Source organism: Cydia pomonella, chromosome 6 (assembly GCF_033807575.1).
Source record: "Cydia pomonella isolate Wapato2018A chromosome 6, ilCydPomo1, whole genome shotgun sequence".
NCBI classification, from domain to species: Eukaryota; Metazoa; Arthropoda; class Insecta; order Lepidoptera; family Tortricidae; genus Cydia; species Cydia pomonella.
Window position 1 is genome coordinate 1,872,569 of NC_084708.1, and position 23,518 is coordinate 1,896,086.

Below are 23,518 nucleotides of genomic sequence, written 5' to 3' on the forward strand. Positions count from 1 at the left end.
ACAATTTAGATTACTATAGAAATCATGCAATTACATACAGTAGCTACTTTTCTTTATAGAAAATTCATATAAAATCATCAAATTCATTCTTCATATAAAATCATACAAATACGTAGCTCTTTCAGAAAACATATCCAATAGGGTTGTTTCCATCTACAAATCTTAGGGCAGAATTGTATCCCAATAAATTCTTTTGGATTATAAGAACATGTTAAACTACTTTTAGGGGACCTGTAATGACCATATTTTTGTAAATATTGAATTTAAAATATCTTTTGGCACACGTCACGTGACCAAACTCGAAACGTCTTTGAAGATCCTGATGACGTCACAACTCTCGGATTGACACTGTGTTAGGCGATAAACAACAAATGACAAATGTCAGTTGACAGTTCGTATCTTCTACTGTAGTTGTGTCAAACCGTAAACTGTGACGTCACACAATTTTCAAAGAGCGTTTTGGGCGCGAAAGCATCTGTCAAAATATATTTTGTTAATTTAACATATTTAAAGCCATTTTTAGTATAAAAGTTGAATTTTAGGGCAGCTTTTAGTTAATATAGAACGTAATACAAGCGTTTCAAAAAATTGGAAACAACCCTATTCTTACAAAAGAAAAAGAAATGAGATAAGAAATTAGTAATAAAATTTCACTTTAAGGGGGAGGGGGGATCAAAAAGTTGCCGAAAAAATCTCGCGTGATTTGTGCACAAGCCCTTAGCTGTCATATTCCAAGCAATATTTTTTCTTAGACTTAACACTTAACACATCTAATACCTATGTATTTTACAAGATCTCTCTGTGTTTTATGTAAATGTAAAATATTGCAAAATTCTTAACATTTTGTGGCATGAAAGAATTAAAACCATGTTAACAGTCATAACGGGTTTTCTTCAAAACAATTACAAACATGTAACACTTTGCTGTGAGAGTATTAATTAACATAACAGCATAACTCGTGAAACAATAGAGAGACGTACGTATAGGTATCGGCACCAGAGTTGAGGTCACGCAAAATATATGTTCTTGTTATTTTTGGTCTCCAAAATTGCAAAAAAAAAAACCGAACTTGGCGCCGTCGACTGGACCAAAGAGCATAAATAATCACTACGTGACTGGACAGAAACGTCTATGGAGTTTGGACAGAAGGATAAAAGTCAAATGGCGTTTTAAAAGTTTTAATCATGTGTCGAAAAATGGCAGTAAATTTACGGTGGCTACAAAGCTTTTTTTTGACAATCCACCTCTATTTCAAATTATCTTTGAGACTTAACCCAAACTTATGGAGTGTGGAATTAAGAGGAGTGGCATCTCTTATGGTAGAACTGTTGCAAAAGTGTCCAGCTGTCAGCTATAAATAATAGTTCAAAATCTCTCCAGAGTAGCTCTAGAGTAGCTAAGAACCTAGGCGTTATTAACGGAGTGAAGTAAGTAAGTAAGTAAGTAAATATTCTTTATTGCACCAACAATTATACATTTTAAATACATGTAAAACTACAAGTGAATTGCGCTGTCTATGATTAAATTTTTTTGTTCAAGTACTCTAGGTATTCTAGCGCCACCTATTTAAAGTTTTTTGATTATACTTTTTGGTACATGGAGATTTCGTTCCTTATCTCCACCTTCCGTACCCAAACTTAACCTATTTACTACGGAAGATGGAGATAAGGAATGGAATCTCCATATATCAAAAAGTGTCATCAAAAAACCTTAAATAGGTGGCGCTATCATAGACAGCGCACTTCACTCCGACAATAACGCCTAGGTTCTTAGCTACTCTAGCGCTACTCTGGAGAGATTTGGAACTATTATTTATAGGTGACCACTGGACACTTTTGCATAAGTTCTGCCTATGGAGATTGCGTTCCTTAACTCTACCTTCCATACTATTTACTTAAAGAGGTTTCATTACCAAACGTCAATGTCTATGGCGTTTAAAAACAAAATGGTTGCCATGACAACGGTTATTGACAAAATCCTGACAGTGTTTTAGAGAAAACTTTAATCGTATATCAAACATTGAAATGTTATTTTAGACAAGTTTTAAATAATTATGAAGTTGTTAAAAATACATATGCGGTATCACCCACCAGGGCTCATTTTGGAGTATTCTCAAAAAGGCGCTGTGAAGAGCAGAGAAATTGACCTCTTGGATTTGAATAGCAAGTAAATATACCCCTAATATTATATATATTTATCTAACCATAAAATCGAAGTTCGTCAATTGCGGGCATTTATCACTGTCACTCTAATTACGTCTTAGTGAGAGTAAAAGAGAAAGATCCCCGCAATTTGAGAATTTCGGTTTTCACGGTAGGCCCCCAGGTGAGTCACAATGTACGAAATTCCTCGTACTAAAACCGTTACCGATGTAGTTTTTTGTTGCAACAAAATTGTAAGTATTCTTCACCCATGCTCGCTACTTCAGGAACAGAAAGACCAAATTAAGACTTTTTTTGTCAAAAATATCATTTTTGATACAGGCTTTTATTGCTGACTGTACATTTCTTTCAACAGTCAACTGACAATAAACATAATTAGATTGCGTAGCTTTATCCTATGGCGACCTCCTGTCTCCTTCATCAGATCAGCTCGATGGTACCGTAATATTGCATTGTCAACCAACTTATATATTGTATGTAAAGTTTCAGCTCAATCGTATAATGGGAAGCGGATCTAACTTAGCTTGCAAGATTTGATTTGAACATAAATACATAAATACCTACATTGCAGGCATGTATGACTTATGGCTCTTCTACACGATGGCCCAGCGTAGGCCAGCCTAAGGGACGCAGCTATGCGGTGGAAGGAGATAGCAATGTCACTTGCTCCCTCTAACGCATAAATGCGTCCCTTGGACTGGCCGACGCTGGGCTATCGTGTAGAGGAGCCATTATGGCTCTTCTACACGATGGCCCATCGTACTGGCCCACTAAGATGGCCCAGCGTGTAGAGAGGGTAGTGGTGTCGTATGGCTTATGGCGCGGCGGGATGGCGATGGGATGGCTACAGTGTCGCACATCAAAGATAGTGGGCCAACGATGGTCAGTACGCATCTACACGTGGCCCATTCCATAGTGCGTGCTCTCAACCATCGCATGGCCATCTCGCTAGTCCAGCGCTGGGCCGTCGTATAGAGAAGCCATCACTATCCCATGGCCATCTAACTGGTCCATCATCTTAGAGATGCCATTATACAGTAAAGTCAAATGCCAAAAATATGTACACACTACCTTAATGTGGGCAATAAGAACTTGTATACATATTTTTGGCACTTTATCCGTGTCGATATTTAATACCTTGACTGTACAGTCAGCGTCAAATACTTCGTAGCAGTCAAAGTGGCCAAATAGTTCGGTACACCATACTAAATATATGGTGTACCGAACTATTTGGCTACTTTGACTGCTACGAAGTATTTGACGCTGACTGTACATTTAACTTCCAGAAGCGACATTCCCACACTAGCCAACGAACTGTACACCCGAGAGGTTCTCCTCACCGAGGACGTGAAGGACCAGTTGGAACAATGCCTGACCACGCTGAAGAAGAGGGTGGAACATGAGGGCCCGGCGGGGAAGAGGTTTATACCTTTGACTTCACGGTTGGACCGATTTGGAACTCTTGTTTTGTCCCATAGCCAGGTCTATCTGGGGAACTCTTCAAAATTATAGGCACATGAGGCACACCTACTCGTATTTAGTGCATTGGATCTTTCCTAGTAAGAACTCGTACATTTGCTCTCAAAAACCATTATTTGATCATGGGATCCTGGAGAAAACGAAGGAACTCTTTAACTTTTTAACTCTAGCAAACCCACTTTGTCAGTAGAAAAGGCGCGTAATTCATTTTTGTTAAATACCTCGTCTTAATGAGAGGCACATTGATTTCTAGTAAAGGTACGCTGAGGGACACCGAAGGTACAGTCAGCGTCAAATACTTTGTAGCAGTCAAAGTGGCCAAATAGTTCGGTACACCATACTAAATATATGGTGTACCGAACTATTTGGCTACTTTGGTTGCTATAAAGTATTTGACGCTGACTGTACAATATGTTTGTAAATATTACATTGAAATTCGCTGAGGTCCACCCGCAACCCTGACGCTCACATTTGTTTGCATTTGGGTTTTAGCTAAGATTATTAGCAACTTCCGATTAAAGGAAACTTAGTAAAATATATAGATCAGATAACAAATAATGTGCCGTAACAAAACTCATCACTATGAAGAAATCTAATACTGAGGGCCTTCCGCCACCATCGACAAATCCAAAAATGTCATCTGCCTTTCTATCTTGCATATTATTTGAGCGATAAAGAGGCAAATTAAGGAATTTAGAATTTCGTTTTACGTAATAGCGCCTCTGGTTTATTTTTAGGGTTCCGTAGCCAAATGGCAAAAAACGGAACCCTTATAGATTCGTCATGTCCGTCTGTCTGTCCGATTATGTCACAGCCACTTTTTTCCGAAACTATAAGAGCTATACTGTTGAAACTTAGTAAGTGGATGTATTCTATGAACCGCATTAAGATGTTCACACAAAAATAGAAAAAAAAAATTTTGGGGGGTTCTCCATACTAGAACTGAAACTCAAAAAATCTTTTTTCATCAAACCCATACGTGTGGGGTATCTATGGATAGGTCTTCAAAAATGATATTGAGGTTTCTAATATCATTTTTTTCTAAAATGAATAGTTTGCGCGAGAGACACTTCCAAAGTGGTAAAATGTGTGCCCCCTCCCCCTCCCCCCGTAACTTCTAAACTAAGAGAATGAAAAAACTAAAAAAAATATATGATATACATTGTCATGCAAACTTCCACCGAAAATTGGTTTGAACGAGATCTAGTAAGTAGTTTTTTTTAATACGTCATAAAATTAAATAAAAAAAATAATTCATCAAACCCATACGTGTGGGGTGTCTATGGATAGGTCTTCAAAAATGATATTTAGGTTCCTAATATCATTTTTTTTTATTCTGTCGTTATTTTCTAGGTTCTACATATACAAGACGTTGATGACCCACGTACTCCCGCTGACCAACGTGGCCTTTGACAAATCAGGAGAACGGTAAGAGGTAGTCCAGAACCAGAATCCATCATGAGGTTGTATGCAGTCGCTTTTCATCCACGATATTTCGTACCGTTGGCTGAGAAGGAAAACTTATACCCCTCCCCTTTATTGTGACGATAAATCGTACCGGTTTCTTCATACACCGTGTTTTTATTGAATTCCTTTAATTTCGGGGTATGAGTAAGTACATTAAATTTATTGAAATTAATTGCATTGTTAATTTTAATTTTTTTTTTATAACAAGTAATTAAATGTTGAGTGTAGCATTGTTGTAACACAAGCATTACATTTAACCAAACCAAACCATTTGCATAATTTCTATAGTAATCTAAATTGTATTTTTTTCTTATTTAATGCATGTTAATTATAAGATTTAATGTTTTGAAAAGATGTGTCCCGCCCGTCTCGGATCAGAGGTGTAGGCCGGTGTAGCTTTATTTGACGTTCATAAGCGCATTGTAATATGCCTACTTGAATAATAAAATATATTTATCTTTAAAAAATTAAAAACGGTGACATTATATCAATGTCATTTCAAACATCGATCGTCCGAGATAGTACTTACCACTTACTAAACTTACCTACGTTTAGTAGCAAATGTATAAACTCGTACTAAACACTAATCAATTTGTAAACAAGCCCTAAGGCAAGTGTCCACGCTCGTAGAGGCCTTATCAGGTTAAAATAAATCATTGATTATCTCCGGAATTGAGTTAATTAGAATACCGGTGTCTTTGAGAAAGTTACTTAATATAAGGTCAGGAATGCACCCTTCAAATTAACGTGAATAAAATAAAACACGATGTATAGCATGAAATAGTTTGATTATTGCTATCATGTTTCGCGCATTCGCATAATAAGTAGAGAGTTCAATCATACTTTTTTTCGATTCATCAATTATTAATCAACTTTCCATCACGATTCTTATTCTTAATCAGACGTCAAGATCATGATCCGCTTCAGTATGAGAACTCAATACCAATTAAAACTATAGCAATGTTATCTAGAAAACTATCGGTACGAAGATCGATTCTGTCGCATCGCAACCTAGATTTCGCTTCCCGTCCGTCTGTCTCACGATTTCTAGTTCTCAACTTGTCGAAGCGAAGTATGTACAAAAGAGGTTGTGAATGGTTAGTGCGTTTTGATAGTGAGGAAGGTTTCTAGTCTATTTTTACATCTGGGACCTTATATGTATGCAGTGTATGCTAGTTGGGTGCATGCCGCTACCATGTCGGTGTAGTGTTTTTCTAGCTCGATGCGTTTTTATATAACGATAGGTAAGGTCAACCAATTTGATTCCTAGGCCACTATAACCATGTCATAATGACTTCTACGACAGTGCTTATTGAGTGATGCATGTCATGTATAGAGTAGTTAAAGCGACAAGGTTCTATAGTGGCCTAGGATTCAAATTGGTTGACTTTTCCTACTGTAAACTTTGATACGATACGATAATTTATTGATAAAATATATTTTACATGTCATGTCTTAATACTAGGTACTTAATCTATTATTACATCATTCGTTATGTGGCTAACTAACCAGTTACTATTTATTCTAAGCTGCTTAGTTTGGCACTCGAAAATAGGCATCCAACGAGTAGTAGGCCTCAGTTCTTTCTTTCTTTGTTCTTTACTTATCTACCCAAAGGATGACTGGAGGCTCTTTAGCAATAAGACCGATTGTTTTGTTTAACCTATACTTGTGTGTTATTGCGTTATCAAGTTTTTGTAGTATTTATATGTAAGTAAGTAACGAGATATTTTTATTTAACAAAATAACTTAAAAGGCTTTGTAAAGTATGTATGTATGGTTATTTCTTCACTACTTGCCACTGCCAAAGACAAAATGGATTATGAAGTGCGATTATCTAACTTATTTAGGGTCTGTTTCACAAGGTCCAAGTGTTGGATAACAAATAAATTAACTGCAATATAAAGCTTCCTGCAAAACTTAGTACTTTATCTACTAAGCTTATTTGAAGATTGTGAAATGCCAACGATAACTTTATTCGTCACATAAGTGGCAAGTAGCTTATTCAGGACTTTACTGGGACATTACATGGGGAAACAGGCCCTTTAAGTTTTTGTAAAGCATATTAAATGCCTTTAACAAGTACCTTACTACTACTAGGCATATATATTTAATCTAATAGTCATCGAAAAATAAGTACTTATCTCTCTAAGATGTCTAAGTGCATTTAATTCATTTACATGATCATTTAATATGCTATACAAGTATGGACACATTAGCATAGGTATATGCATAGATACGTGTCAGTGCCAACATGTTTTATAATGTTTATAAGGCATATTTAATCGCTTAAGGTTCCAGGGGCAGGTAAGAAATAGCAATACAAATATCTATATACGGTTTTAGGTAGGAGGGACGGGTGCAAGAGAAAATTAGACGTAATCTCTGACAACTTGTATGTCGAATCAATGCAAATAATATTTCGTCAACTATACCTAATTGTGTCACCGCCCGGCCATCGGTAATCTTATCTTTTGTTTCGTTTGATTGTCCTGGAGTGGCCGGTTAAGGTATTTTACAGATGGCGCCAGCATAGCTTTAACTGTCAATCTTACGAATACAAATTCTTATTTACTTGGGAATTTTATGGCCTTAAGTCTAGCCCTTTAAGCAGTGGCGTAGCGTGAACTAATCTAGCCGTGAGCGAAACCACATCTGTGAGGCCCCTTATCAATGTGTATTTCCAAGGTAATAAAAAGGTTGGCTTTGCGGGCCCCTCCGCCAAATCTCATAGTACTATGAGACAGGTAAGACCTATGCTGGCATTATCTATGCAAACCTTTTGTAAATTCCATTATTAGCTATTACTAGTGAGTCTCGTGACCTGTTGTAACCTGTCTGCTAATTGATCATATCACCTTCATTTCCAGATGTCTGTCAGGAAGCTATGACCGCACCTGCAAGGTATGGGACGTGGAATCAGGCAGCGAGCTGGCAACGTTGACTGGTCATCAGAATGTCGTCTATTCTGTCTCATTCAACTTTCCAGCTTGGTATGTCAGACAAATTTGGATCAACGATTTACTACATCAAGGGTTTCGAAACTATGCGGCATACCTATGGCCCCTTTTAAACCAGGTCACCGTGGTTTAAAAAAAAAAACTTTTATTTCGTGTAACAAGAGACACATATCTTCTTAAACTAACTAAAACTAACTAAAAATTCTAAACTTAAAAATCTTAATTTATTAAACGGGCCAAGCCAAGCCAAGCCAAGCCAAGTTTTAGCCAAGTTTAAGCCTAGAATTTGTTTAAGGTGTGTTTGTTTAAGCCCTGTTCTATGTCCATACTTTTATACGCCTTAAGACGGAAGGGGAGGAAGTCATGTCACCTCTTCTACATACCGTTGTCCCCAATTTCCTATATTCAAAATCATTTTAGGCAATTTCATTTGATTTACATATTCGCTCTATATTAACCACAGCAATGGCCTTTCGTTTGAGATTTTTTTTGGATTGCTTAATTAATAGGTATAAAAAATTGTATGTACTTAATTTATGGTTCGCTTCAAACTTCTAAAATAATAAAAAATCTACAAAAGCCAACGAAGAGGCATAAATATAGTTCAAAGAGAATTGAGTATAGAGGCGTATTGTCAAAGTAAATTTTGTAGTCAACTAAATTTACTGCCATCTTTCGACACGGGACCCAAACTTTTAGAATGACATATGACTATTTGACCTATGTTCTTTCACATATATGTTTAATATCAAACGGTGGCGCCATCTACTCGAGTATAGACCAAAGGCATATCGCCATCTATTCGAGCATAATTTTTTCTTGATTTTTCGAGTCACATTTTTTTGAGACTTTATTTATCTTATAGGTACGGAGTTACATATATCTTTGATATGGTTAGTGTATAGTTGTGTTTAAATATTACCATAATGTCATCCAAAAAGGAAAATCGGGACCACATTTGTACCTATGTCCGGAGCAGCAGTCGTCCATGCACTATCTTCTTAACATCTAAGTAGGCACTTTATGTTTTACCATGATCTTTTTGTTAATAAAATAAATGGTTTTCTGTTCTATTCAGACGGCAACCCAATTACGGCAAACAATTCGCTATGTTAAAATTTTTCGCCTTCTAAACAGCCTTTAAAATACGCGGCCTATATTTTCCAGTGACCACGTCATAACCGGCTCCTTCGACAAATCCGCCAAAATCTGGGAACCGTCATCCGGGGAGTGTCTGGCCACTCTCTGGGGCCACAACGGGGAGGTGGTGGCCGCACAGTTCAGCCCTAAAGGGGACCATGCGGCCACTGGTTCCATGGACCATACTGCCAAGCTTTACGACGTCAGAACCGGTAAATACATATGTTTAGAAAACTCATCAGTTGTGTTACTTAAGCAGGCGTATCTCTTTCGCGTTTATCGCGTATGACATGATATATCGGCAAGAGAGCGGTGCAAAAGTTCAAGAGTTCAAGGGTTTTTGGGGCGACATATTCGATCAATCGAAAAAGCTCCTTAATAAATGAAAGAAAAAAAAAAGAGTTCAAATTTAATAACGAGCCTGCTCGCTTTTATTTAGCTATAGTGTCTTCAGAATATTTGCTATTTAGTATTATCAGGCGCTTAAAGGGATACGTTTGCTCATACAACCATCAACAGAAATAGCTAAGGTGTCCAAAATTATCACAACTTTGTTTTTAAGACATTATTACGGCGAGTGATTTTGTAATGTGGCAAACCTGCATGGTGCAGCTACTGTGCGCACTGGGGCCATTTCTCGAACGGTATTAGAATAATATTATCAGTCCACGAACTTTCAAATCGTATGAGTTACCATGGCAACACATTAATAATATTACACACTAATATAATTATCTAATAAATTAATATCGTTCGAAAAATTGATTGGTGATAAATAAAACATGCCTTTTCCGTCCGTCTTTCGTGTTGGTTGTTGAATTTTCTTGGTAATTTGAACTAAAATTGCACAATTCCGATTGAACCAAGTTAGGTAGAAGTTAGTTAGCCGGCTAGGTACAACTTGGATCTTAGTCAGGAAGCCTTCTGCTCCTGACTGTACAGTCGCCATCATCATCGGATCGCCCGAGGTGCTAAAAAATATCTGAACAACACGCACTTAACGCCTTAACAATACTTATACGCGTGTTCAGATATTTATGAGCACCTTGGCTGCTCGGATATAACTGATGGCGACTACCTGTGTCTAACGTACATCCATTTACTATGTTCAGGAGATGAGCTCCACACGTACACTGGGCACACAGCAGAGGTGATTGCGCTACAGTTTGACCCGAACGAAGGTCGGAGGCTCATCACAGGGTCCTTTGATGGCACCATCTCCATGTGGGATACTAGGATGAAGGAGTAAGTTTGTCTCATACTCAGTTTCTGTTGGTTTCCCGTTTAAGAAGTTTGTAGGGGCCCATTTCTCGAACGATATTAGTCTAATATTATTAGATAGATAGATAGATAGATAATCCGTTTATTTGTTTGCCACAATACACACAGGAAATACAATTAATAAAATGACAAAAAAAACAGATAATACAAAATGATACGTGAGAAATACACATTTATACAAAATAGAAGTAGAAAGAGAAAAAAAAATACATTTAAATAATACTGTTCCATACATATAGGAAATGTTGTGTGCGTCGCAACAAAACAAAAGGGTTCTGGCTCAGTATTACGCTTCACCGTATGGGAGAGGCACTGATATTCTGCCAGGACCAGATCACGTCAACCAAGATACAGTGTAAAATATGCAATATTCAAAGTTAGTACTTACCTAAATACCTTGTTTATAAAACTAGTGACATAATTATCATTGAAAGTGAGTACTTGCAAAGTTATGATATTGAAGTGTCAGTGTGATTAGCATGCCTAAGTAATACGTAGTGTCAAGTGTAATTATAAGAAGAAAATCATTTTATATACATTATGAATTACTAAAACCAAATAAAATTATAGTATTAGTGAAGACTAATTCGGTAATCAGCAACCAGGTAACCATGAGGGACTCCCAAAGTTTGTTTCTCCAAAAGGTAAAAATTCAAAAATTCAAAATTCAAAAATTTATTCTGCAAGTAGGCCTCAAGGGCTCTTTTACAAGTCAATACAACATTTATAGTAACATCATATAGTGACATGAAAAATACATAACAACATTTATAAATACAACAGCCAATACCTGGGTAAACATTACATTATAATAATCTTAAAATAAATAATTAATACAATACAATAGAGATGTATAGTCTCTATGGTTAAAAACACATTAAATCTGGAGATGTAAAAGGTCCCCAATGTCAGAGTACTAATACTAATAAAATTTGGAGGTGTAAAGTCTCTCCAAGTGTCAAAATAAAATTTATACTAAATAAATAAACCGCGTCTGGACTGTTAAACTAGCAGTCTCATAAACTAATGCTACATTCTGTACATAACTAGTATGTACCAAGTCAAGTATATTATACAATATGACAGAGACGTATAGTCTCCACGGTTAATACATTAAGTTTGGAGATGTACAAGGTCCCCACGGTCTGAGAAAAATAATAATACACAATAATAAGATTTGGAGGTGTAAAGGTTCTCCAAATGTCAAAGAATAAAAAATAATAAAAAATTGTATGAAATACATATTTCACGTCAAGAGACTGTTAAGGTAACAATCTTAAAACTAGTTCTACAGAATACATAACTACTATGTATTTAATATGTCAATGTCATCATCAAAATAACTAAAACATAACAAACATTAATACATAAGGTTGAACAGCTAGAAACAACAGCGCCATATGCCTCTCCGGGACACTGCACGCAAAACTATTACAGCTTTTGAGACTGGATACTTGGCCATGATTCCGTGTCTCCCAAGTAGTCATCTATTTTATAGTATCCCTTTTTGAGAAGTGCATTTTTGACGTATTGCTTGAATGAAGTATAGGGCAGGTTCCATGCCTCTAAGGGTACTTTGTTATAAAATGTTACACAGTTTCCCATGAACGATTTTTTAACTTTCTGTAGACGAAACTTGGAGACTACTAACTTATGTTTATTTCGCGTATTATAACTATGGATATCGGACAGTTTCTTAAAGGACTTTATATTCTTATGCGTATACATTATCACATCTAGTATGTATTGTGAAGCTACTGTGAGAATATCTATTTCCTTGAATCGTTCTCTCAGTGAGTCACGAGAAGCCATGTTATAAATAGATCTGATTGCCCTCTTCTGAAGAACGAAGATGGTTTCTATGTCAGCTGCTTTGCCCCACGCCAGTATGCCATAAGACATAATACTGTGAAAGTAGCTGAAGTAAACTAGGCGAGCTGTCTCCACGTCAGTAAACTGCCTGATTCTTCTTACTGCATACGCGGCAGAGCTCAACCTTTTCGCCAGGGCAGATATGTGAGGGGCCCATTGCAGTTTACTATCTAAAGTAAGGCCCAGAAAAACCGTATTCTCGACAAGGTCCAGCGTTTCGCCATTTAATGTGATGATAGTTTCAGATTTTCTTACATTCGGCAGCGAAAATTTGACACATTTCGTCTTTTTCGCATTAACAAGTAAGTTATTTGCTGTGAACCATTCTAGTACCTTTTCCAAAGTTTCATTGACTTGGCTATAATCGCTCAGTTTCCTGTCAACTTTGAAAATTAGTAAGGTGTCATCAGCAAATAAGACTATCTCACATTTATGTTTTACAAGGTTCGGCAGATCATTTATATATACAAGGAAGAGAAAAGGACCCAAAATTGAACCCTGTGGAACTCCGAGCTTTACAGTCATTCCAGTAGACTCCGTTCCATTTACAACCACTTTCTGGGTTCTTTGGTTTAAGTAAGACTTAACAAGGCTTAGAGCTTCCGTTGACAGACCGTAGTGCTTCAGCTTGTGTAGAAGTGTGTCATGCTCCACGCAATCAAATGCTTTGGACAGATCGCAGAAGACACCTATAGCATCTAGCGAATGTTCCCAGGCGTCGTATATGTGCTTGATTAGTACAGAGGCGGCATCAGTCGTCGAACGACCTCTTGTAAAACCAAATTGCTGATCTTGAAGTAGTTCATTCGAGTTGAAATGTCGAAGCAATTGGTTTAATACAATTTTTTCAAACACTTTACTGAGAACAGGAAGTATTGAAATAGGTCTAAAATTTCCAAGGTCATCTTTGCTGCCCGCTTTAAATAGAGGAATGACCTTACTGTACTTCATCAGATCAGGAAATACACATTCTCTAACACAAGCATTAAATATATCGGCCAAATACGGTGCCACTACGTCGATTACAGATTGCATGACTTTCACAGAGATCCCCCAAAGGTCCTCAGTATTCTTTAATTTCAAGGACTTGAACGTTTTAATGATTTCATGGGGGTCAGTATATTGGAAGTATAATTCCATGCTGCATTTCTTGACATTGTTTGTATCTAAGTAAACACCAGCCTTTGCTACAGAGGAGTTCAAGTTCCGTGTAGCATCTGTGGCTATGTTGGTGAAAAAGTGTTGAAAGGCGCCAGCAACATCCAGGTCTGCAGACAATATTCGGTCTTGAACTTTCAGTCTGTAGTGGCCATCACGGGGTTTCGTTTTTCCAGTTTCAGTGTTTATTACAGTCCAAGTAGCTTTTACTTTATTGTCAGCTGACCTGACTTTCTGACCTATAAAGGCAGACTTAGCCGCGGCGCAGACTTTCTTAAACACTTTTGAATATTTTCTTACATATTCTGCAAAATTCTCGTCATGGTTAATGCTCCTCATTTCATACAGGTCATACAATCTATTCCTACTCTTATGGATGCCCACTGTGGCCCATTCACTAAACCTTGTTTTCAGTGATCCTTGCTTTAGAGTCTTTGTTTTAAAAATATTCTTGTGGACGTCATGTATCACATTCGACAGTTCCTTGTATAGTGTATCAGGATCTTGCTCACCTGTAATCAGTGCTGGTACCTTGGATATAACACCTTCTCTAAACCTTTCCATTCGACTGGCAGTGATGGGTCTATATGTAAATGATTGCTGTTGTCTTATAACATTGACTTGGAAATAGGCTTTATAGGTATTTTTTTAAATGAAATTTGAAAGATTGCTTGGTTTTCATATGACGAATAGGTGGAGGAATATTGTTCCAGTGTCATTGTTCCGTGTATTAGTGTGTTGCCGTGGTAACTCATGCGATTTGACATTTGTGGACTAAACTTGACGCGGCCAATAATGATGATTCCTATGATAGTTCAATTTGTATGGAGTAATAACTGCCAATTTCAAAGGTTTTTGGACTTTTTCTTAAGTAATTTAAATACCGTAAAAACATATTTCAACATTTATTTCTTGTAATTTAATTCCATCCAACGTCAAGTATAATAATATTAGTCTAATACCATCCAAGAAATGGGCCCCTGATCGATTTAAATGAAATAATTTATTAATGCACGTGAAGAATGGGTTACTATGTAGTTTAGCTAAAATTGCTACTCTAGTAGTCTCACCAAAAAAAATTAAAAGTTTAAGCTTTGTTGCATATTTTCTTCAACTATTTTATTTTTAGACAATGGACATATAAAACTTCGACCATGCTAAGTTATATAGAACTCCGGCCAATGCTAAGTTTGCATTAACTTGGCAGTCAGAATAATAATGCATACTAATTTAGAAGAATCATTCTGACGTAGACATACAAAGAGACCCGCCCCCAGACTTGATGTAGCGTAGGTACTTGGCATGAAAACTTAGTGTGGCCAGATTTTATCTCATTCACGTAAACTTGATAAAAGTTGTGAGAGTGACCTGAAACTTTCCACAACTTGCACATCTGTCCTACCTATCCTTTTACTTGACAGCCGAGTATCAGTCCTTTCCGGACACGAGGGCGAAATCTCCAACGTCCAGTTCAATTGGGACAGCTCTCTCGTGGGCTCTTCTTCCTTAGACGGCAGCGCGAGACTCTGGGACGCTCGTCAAAGCTCCTGCCTCGCGACCATTTCTACTCACAGTGATGAGGTAACTCCCTATAAAACTATTTTTTATACTACGTCTGATGATAAGCAGTCTCCGTAGCGTATGTACGCCTGCAACTCCAGAGGAGGAGACATGCGCCGACGCTAACACTCCGCACCCTCGTTGAACTCGCCGGCAGGAACACAACACTATGAGTAGGGTCTAGTGTTATTTGGCTGCGGTTTTCTGTAAGGTGGAGGTACTTCCCCAGTTGGGCTCTGCTCTAGATCTGGAATGATATCCGATGTGCTGTGCCCTACCACACAAAGCGAGATGAAATTCACAATGCCCATACCTCCCTTTTGGACGTAGTTTAAGGACGATATGTTTATGAGATAATTCTAACACTAATTTGATATGATTAGGATTATTCGACTAATTTTTTAATTTTTAAATACATTAAAATTTCAGAATTTAATTTAACAATGCCTCAGGCTAAGTTAGGCTTAGTTTTTTGATAATATAGCTATTAATTGTGTATATTAGGATTATTAAACAATCGAACATGTAGAGGGGCTGCAGACATTTAACGATTGGGAACTTCAGGACCTAAAGCAACTTAAGGATCTCGAAAACTATAAAGTGACAGACGAGTCGTTTAAGCATCTTTCGAGACGAGCTTAGATCAAATCAAATACTTTGAGGCAGCTAAGCTAAGGAGTCTGTGTTTTAACTTCAGATTAAAGCCTCTGATCAATATTGTGTTATGGGTTAGGCCTCAACCGATTTTACAGAGCAGACTCAATGAATTAGCTTTTTTACTACAGAAAATCTCTCTTGTTTAATAATAATAATTCAGCCTATATACGTCACACTGCTGGGCACAGGCCTCCTCTCATGTGCGAGAGGGCTATAGTCCCCACGCTAGTCCAATGTGGATTGGGGACTTCACATACACCTTTGAATTTCTTCGCAGATGTATGGTTTAGGTTAGGTTTCCTCACGATGTTTTCCTTCACCGAAAAGCTAGTGGTAAATATCAAATGATATTTCGTACATAAGTTCCGAAAAACTCATTGGTACGAGCCAGGATTTGAACCCACGACCTCCGGATTGAAAGTCGGACGTCATATCCACTTGGCCACCACCGCTTTTTGACAATGTTTAATCTATTTGCCAGGTCTTGGACATTTGCTTCGACTGGGCGGGGCAGCGAATGGCGACTTCCTCTAGCGACTGTTCAGCGAGGATCTATGACGTCAAGGGCGACTTTAAGGAGCTGGCGATCATGAAGGGCCATCGTGATGAAGTGTCAAAGGTCAGAGCAAGTTCATAGTTTTTAAAGACCATCTAAGCTAACTCTGCACCGTGTTGGTAGCGGAAAAGTGTGTCAGCGCCACTATAATTAAACGTTGAATTTAAATGTTTGATGGTGGCTCTTCCATACTTTTTCATTTCGAAAGTCCGTGCTTGACGTACACGGTTATTAGCCGATAAGCCGAAAGGTGGGTAAGTTGATATAAAAGGACGGGAAACTTTTTCAGTAATTACATTAGGTACGCACACTTGGCAAATTTTTTAGGGTCCCTGCCAAAAAGGTATAAAAGGAACTCTTATGGTGCGACTCTGTCCGTCCGTCTGTCTATCTGTCACATGGCCAGGGCCGGATTTAGGGGAGGGCAACCGCGGCTACTGCCCCGGGCCTCCACAAAAGAGGGGCCCCCCCACAATAGAGAATTCGGTAAATTTACCATTTTATTTGGAAAAAATTTGGGGCCAGGGGGCCTCCACTCCTTTATTGCCCGAGGCCTCCAGACCTCTAAATCCGGTATTGCACATGGCTAAATATCTCGAGACCCACTTAAGCTAGTACGGAACCCTTAGTACGTGAGTAAAACGAACTCGCACTTGACCGGTCCGCTCCTTCTTGGTCGTATGCCTGCCTTTTTTCCGTAGGTATGGTATGCATGCGAGTAAACCTTCATAATTGTGTATCTTGTCAGGTATGCTTCAGTCCCGCCGGAGGTTGCCTGCTGACCGCATCAGCTGACCGCAGCGCTCGGATCTGGAACTCTTCGACTGGGAACTGCACACAGGTACAATGAATTATATGTAACATTGTGTGTATTGGCAAAATCATTTAACTCTTTAACGGACAAGACTGACCAGATAGTCCTGAAAATTTTGTACGAGAAAAAAATACAAAAATAGTGTTATACTCGTAGAGTGGTTTTTTTTAGACCGTTGCCATGTCCGTCTGTCTGTCTGTCTGTCCGAGGCTTTGCTCCGTGGTCGTTAGTGCTAGAAAGCTGAAATTTGGCATGAATATATAAATCAATAACGCCGACAAAGACGTACAATAAAATCTAAAAATATATTTTTTTTAGGGTACCTCCCCTACACGTAAAGTGGGGGTGAACAATTTTTTTTGCTTCAACCCTACAGTGTGGGATATCGTTAGAAAGGTCTTTCAAAACTAATAGGGGTCTTCAACAAACATTTCTTGATAAAGTGAATATATTCGAAGATAACTGCTCCGAAAGAATAAAAATGTGTCCCCCCCCTTTAACTTTTGAACCATAGCTCCAAAAAATATGAAAAAAATCTTGGAAGCAGAGCTTAAAAAAGACATTAAATGAAAACTATAGCGGATATGATCAGTTTAGCTGTTTTTGAGTTATCGCAAAAAGTTTCCCCTTCATAGTAAAAAGACGTACACCCACAGTTCATCCCTTGGTTAACAATCTACCATACTTTAAGCTCCAGTTTAGCTTATTGTGACGGAAGAGTAACTACGGAACCCTACTCTGAGCATGGCCCGACATGCTCTTGGCCGGTTTTTTTTAATTACATGGCCTGGATGCCCTTTGCCCTTTAAGCCAAATCACGTAAAACAGAACTATAGAGGCAGGTAAAGCCTAATGATGGCGCCGTACGTCTATGTAAACTTTTAACAGTTGCCAACCCAAAAAGAAAAAGAGCGTACTCCCATATTAAATGCCGGCAACGCACTTGCAACCCCTCTGGTGTTGCTCAGATACGCATATGGCGCTAGTTCAGATGTCAAACTCGGAGTACGCATTTACACTGCACGCATTGTATGTACAATCAACTCTGTACCTGTACTTATCGGTCTTATAGTAGGTATACAAATATACAATATAAATTGAGCCCAAAGCACGTCATACTCACAACACAACATACTCGTAACAATGCGATAAACGTTAGTAACGTTAGCTCAAGTGGTTTGACGCGAAAAGTGGTCTAGTTTTTGACCACTTTGTGTTGTGACTCAGTGGTAAAGTGATGTCACTGGGTGGCATCAATAGTTGTTCTTTTGTACTTTTAAAATGTATAAATTTTTGTGTTAATAAATAAAATAAAATAAAAAAACATAACAGTAGGTATAAAATGAAAAAAATTTATGGTCTTCATCACCAATTTAACAAATGGTGCGTTCAGACAGCAAATGCAACAGATACCATAGCCGCTCGGTAATTCGGCTCTGGAAAATGTTCCCCCATTTTTCCCCAATTATGGGATTTGTATGGAAGTTAATTTTTACAAAGAAAATATAATTTAATCAATAATGGCAACATGGCCAAAATGTTGTCATTATTGATGTTTGATCTCATATTATTATGTTCAGTTCAATATGTAAAACGTTTTCAGTGTTGCGGTAGAGGAAGATGATGCTTTAAGGATTTTATTTTTATTTTAGCTTGTTTCCTGCTATAATATATTTTGTTATTTATATTGGCGAACGGGAGCGAAATCACACAAAAAGTTATGGGACTGCTCTGTAATTCGGCGTTTGGCTGTGTTACTGCCTGATTACAGAACGGGCCATCCAAACAAAAACTACTGGGTTACTGGGCGTGCCGGATTGGCGAACGCCGGATTAAGGATGACTCACGCTAGACCGGGCCGGGGCCGGAGCGGGGATTTCCGGCGCTTCGTTTTCTATGGAAAGCACCACGTGATCACCGATCCGCCGTCATAGAAAATGACGTGTTGGACGCCTCAGCCCAAGCCCGGGCCGGTCTAGCGTGAGTCATCCTTTACCGAGCGCCTAGGTACTGTACCTACTATAAAAACTGATTTTAAGTGTAGCTTTATGATAATTTGACAGTTAACTGGATTGCCCCAAGTCCGTCTGTTTTGTTTGAACAAAAATTGGTAAATTGTTAATCAAAATCAATGAATACCCTGGCACGCATTTAATAAGGCCGCGGACTTTATACCAGCTTGTAGCAGGGCGATAAGCGGCAATTATAAGCCGTTCAATACATTGAACCCGATCAAATTTTAGAAACGGCCTTGATATGAGCGAAGCGAAGAAGAGACATGCGGGAATCAACCAATAGAGGAATAAAACCAATTGGTAGATTTCCGCATGTCTTCCCGTCGCCCCATCGCTCGCAACTACACAACAACAACAAACAACACACAACAAACAAACAAACAAACAAATTTTACACTTGTCCCCAGGTTCTGTCCGGCCACGAGGGCGAGATTTTCTCCTGCGCCTATTCCTACGCCGGAGACGCCATCATCACAGCATCGAAGGACAACACGTGCCGTATATGGAGGTGATTGGATTGGTGGATGTCCAACCAGTAACCATGACTGGTCACGCCACGTCACCTAACCTAAACAAAATTACTTGGACAATTTTTGCGATAAAAAAACAAACTTTCTTCTTTTACGCTGCACGATGCGTCGAGCGTAAATTTCCATCTTTTCCCGGTCGAGGTCAAGATATCCTGCGCCTATTATTACGCCGGTGATGCTATCATCACAGCATAAAAGGACAGCACGTGCCGTATATGGAGGTGATTGGATTGGTGGCTGTCTAACCAGTAAGCGAAACTGGTCACGCCACTTCAGCTAACCCAAACGAAATTACTTGGGCAATTTTTGCGATAAATAACAAACTTTCTTCATTGACGCTGCACGATGCGTCGAGCGTAAATTTCCATATTTTTCCCGGTCGAGGTCAAGATATCCTGCGCCTATTATTACGCCGGTGATGCTATCATCACAGCATCGGACAACACGTGCCGTACATGAAAGTGATTGGATTGGCGGCTGCCCAACCAGTAACCGAAACGGGTCACGCCACTTCACCTAACCTAAACAAAATTACTTAAACATTTTTTGCGATAAATACAAACTTTCTACATTTACGCTGCACGATGCGTCGAGCGTAATGTTGTATATTTTACCGGTAGAGGGCAAGATATAGTTCGTGTCATACAAGATGACGCGTAGATTTGTCAAATCTATCCATTAATGACATGACAGTATGTGTCAAGGCACGCGTTGTGAATGGCACGAGCTTTATCCTGTGCCTATTATGGCTCCTCTACATGGTGGCCCAGCGCAGGCCAGTCCAAGGGACGCATTTATTTAATATTGCTATCTCATTCCACCGCATAGCTGCGTCCCTTAGACTGGCCTACGCTGGGCCATCGTGTAGAGGAGCCCTTACGCCGGTGATGCCACAGCATCGGACAACACGTGCCGTATATGGAGGTGATTGGATTGGCGGCTGCCCAACCAGTAACCGAGACGGGTCACGCCACTTCACCTAACCTAATCAAAATTTCTTGGACAATTTTTGCGATAAATAAACTTTCTTCATTTACGCTGGGTAGAGGGCAAGATATAATTCGTGTCATCCACGATGACGCGCGGATTTGTCAAATATAACCTTTAATAAAATGACAATTCAAGTAGGGCTGCCATCCGTCCGGGTTTTCCCGGATTCGTCCTAGTTTGGAGGCCGTCCGGGGGGGGGTGTCAAGAAGTGTCCGGGGAAAACCCGGACACTTTTCATGTAAGGAAGCACATTAAAACTACATGTAAAATTAAAGGTCTTGTTTTTTAAAAATATTATTTTCGGACTCGTCCGGGGAAAAAATGCGATTTACGCCAAATGTCCGGGTTTTTTTGAATCTTTGTCCGGGTTTGGCAAAATTCGAGATGGCAGCCCTAAATACAAGTCAAGGCTTGCGTCGTCGTGAATGACATTTTGCAACGGACACGCTATAATCACAGATCCATTAGATCCAATGCCTTCATTGAGATCGGAAAGAGCCTGTTGTTTGTTGTTATTGGCCAAAATTGAGCCTAATAAAAGCAAAATAAAATATAATAATCATTAATGAAGCTGTCGATCTTTTAAAGTAAAAAGTGTATTTATGAAGCGGTGGGACTCAACAAGCAATGATTTTGGTTTGAAAAAATACAAAAATATGCTCGATGACAATCTCATGGAACACTGACAATTTAAAGCTTTGTCTCTCGTTGACGCCAAATTGACATCAGTTCGTTCAAGAAAAGATCGCATCTCAAAGGCCAGCAACGCAAAATCCCTGTGGTGTTGCGAGTGTCCATAGGCGACGCTAATAGCTTACCATCAGGTCATTCGTCTGCTCGTTCTATATATCATATACGTATAAAACAATTACACGTGTCATTCGCACATAATGGCCATAAATATTATATTTAATCATTATTGAACAGATAGGGCGTAGAATCGATACTAAAACATGTCTATAATTTATAAAATTTAACCTTTAAAAAAATCGTTAAATATACATTGTTTCATACACACGAGTGATAATTTAGTTATTCATTATTGCTTAGCTATCCTAAGTATTAGATAAATTACATCGTAAATTATAATTGTAATATAACTTACCTACTTAGACATCGAACTATACTGTATTTTACAGTACATATGGGGCTACTTTATAGCACTAGTGCGAGAAGTAGCATATTACGTTACTGTGTCGAACATTTAAAGGGCCATATGTACTGTAAAACGTTGTACGATACATGTGCGAATAGGTAATTCGCAACTCGTGTCGATTTAAAACACTCCCTTCGGTCGTGTTTTAATTTATCGCCACTCGTTTCGAGTTTCCTATTTTTCGCACTTGTATCGTAATGTACTAATATGCACGTTTTATAATATATAAAATAACTTTTAATTTTTCGCTCTAGTTATACCTATAACAAAATATTGTTAGGAATTTGTCATGATAATAAATCAAATTTTATACTGTTTTATCTTATTTCATTTTAATTAATTAAGCGGTAATGACAATTAGTATTTTTTGATTACATAAATGACCAAACAGCATTCGGAGTAAAATGGTTATAATTTGCACAAAAAATTAAGATGGTATAGGTTAAAAACTTAAGGAAGTCACCTTGTGGCGTGTTCGAATAGACAATACATGTTTAAAAGACACACACAAACAAAACAAATGTCTATTCGAACACGTCACAACTACATACAACAGGTGACTTAAGTACTTAAGTTACCTATATTAATTTTTTTGTTTGGAACGAAACTGACATACCTAACCTATTATCCACTCCAGTCTTTTTGCATTTTTTCTTTTTCTGCCCGGCCGAGCTTTTTGACCCCAAACAGTACGATTTATCGACCACATATGTCTTAATAGAATATCAACCTTAGAGGTCTGATTCATATTAAATTGAGTTTTTGCAAAATTTTACTCTTCTTCAAGTGAATCTCCAAACTTAACTAGTTGGAATACATAGGTAGTAGATTTTTGGGATAACCTTCTAGACTGGTGCGACCTGGAAAAGGCTTAAATGTTTCTTAACTTACCTGTTTACCTTAATTTAAGCATAAGTATATAAGTACCGAAACTATTTATGGACTCTTCAATCTTGTCATTCGTGTCGCGTTGCGTTTGCTAGAAAATTGAACGGTATTGAACAATACATAAGGTTGATTTTACAACCGCACGGTTCACCAAGAAACATGTAAACATCGGGTAGTTTTCATCCTAATTACCAGATAAATAGTTGTGACGGAAAGGGATGGCTAGATGCAAATTATAATGGAAGAAAGAAGACGCAGTGATATATGCAAAAGTAATGGAGTACAATCGCGTACATCCTGCTTCGAAGGGGTCAAGTGAGCCGCGATAAGCGATGACAGCGGACAGTCGTGCGCAGAAGTGGTAAGATAAAGTAAATAAAATTATCCTAAACTCGGCTACCACCATTTGACACTGACGTAAACGCTAGCGTGAGCATAACTTACTTTCTATGCATCTCGCTTGTACTGGCATATTAGTGCGAGCGAGACGTATAAAAAGTAAGTTACACAGACGTTAGCGAATATGTCAGTTTGACACTGCTAAGGCAAGGTTATGGTGCGTTGAATTTTAAAGATATGCAAGTTGCGGAAAGTTTCCAAAAAGTTTGAAATTTCACAGGACACAAAGGAAACATTAACTTTCGATTCCCATGCAAAAATATGACAAATTTCCGAAATATTACCATGTGGAAATTTTGCAATTTTGGAAAGTTTCCCACGCCACTTCAGTCATCAGAAGGCCGGAGTTTGGCTTGCTTTTTCTTTGATATTTGTAGGATAAAATGGTTAGCTGTCCCGCTATAGGCAAGCCGATGAAAATCGAGTTCTATAGA

The 23,518-nt window shown here is 38.3% G+C and overlaps 1 protein-coding gene across 2 annotated transcripts; it reads left to right on the top strand.

The window, feature by feature from the left end:
- The first annotated feature begins 1,920 nt into the window (after positions 1-1,920).
- On the top strand, positions 1,921-22,114 carry LOC133518623 (dynein assembly factor with WD repeat domains 1). Of its 2 annotated transcripts, none has more exons than XM_061852296.1 (10): positions 1,921-2,166; positions 3,449-3,604; positions 4,995-5,069; positions 7,979-8,101; positions 9,236-9,420; positions 10,321-10,453; positions 14,941-15,100; positions 16,218-16,355; positions 17,041-17,133; positions 19,529-22,114. In XM_061852296.1, exons 1-10 carry the CDS (start codon positions 2,054-2,056, stop codon positions 19,631-19,633), a joined length of 1,281 nt encoding a protein of 426 aa, XP_061708280.1. In that variant the 5' UTR covers positions 1,921-2,053; the 3' UTR covers positions 19,634-22,114. The 2 variants fall into 2 exon arrangements, with proteins under 2 accessions (XP_061708280.1, XP_061708281.1); XM_061852297.1 differs by having other exon boundaries at positions 1,923-2,166; positions 3,449-3,583.
- Positions 22,115-23,518: the final 1,404 nt, after the last annotated feature.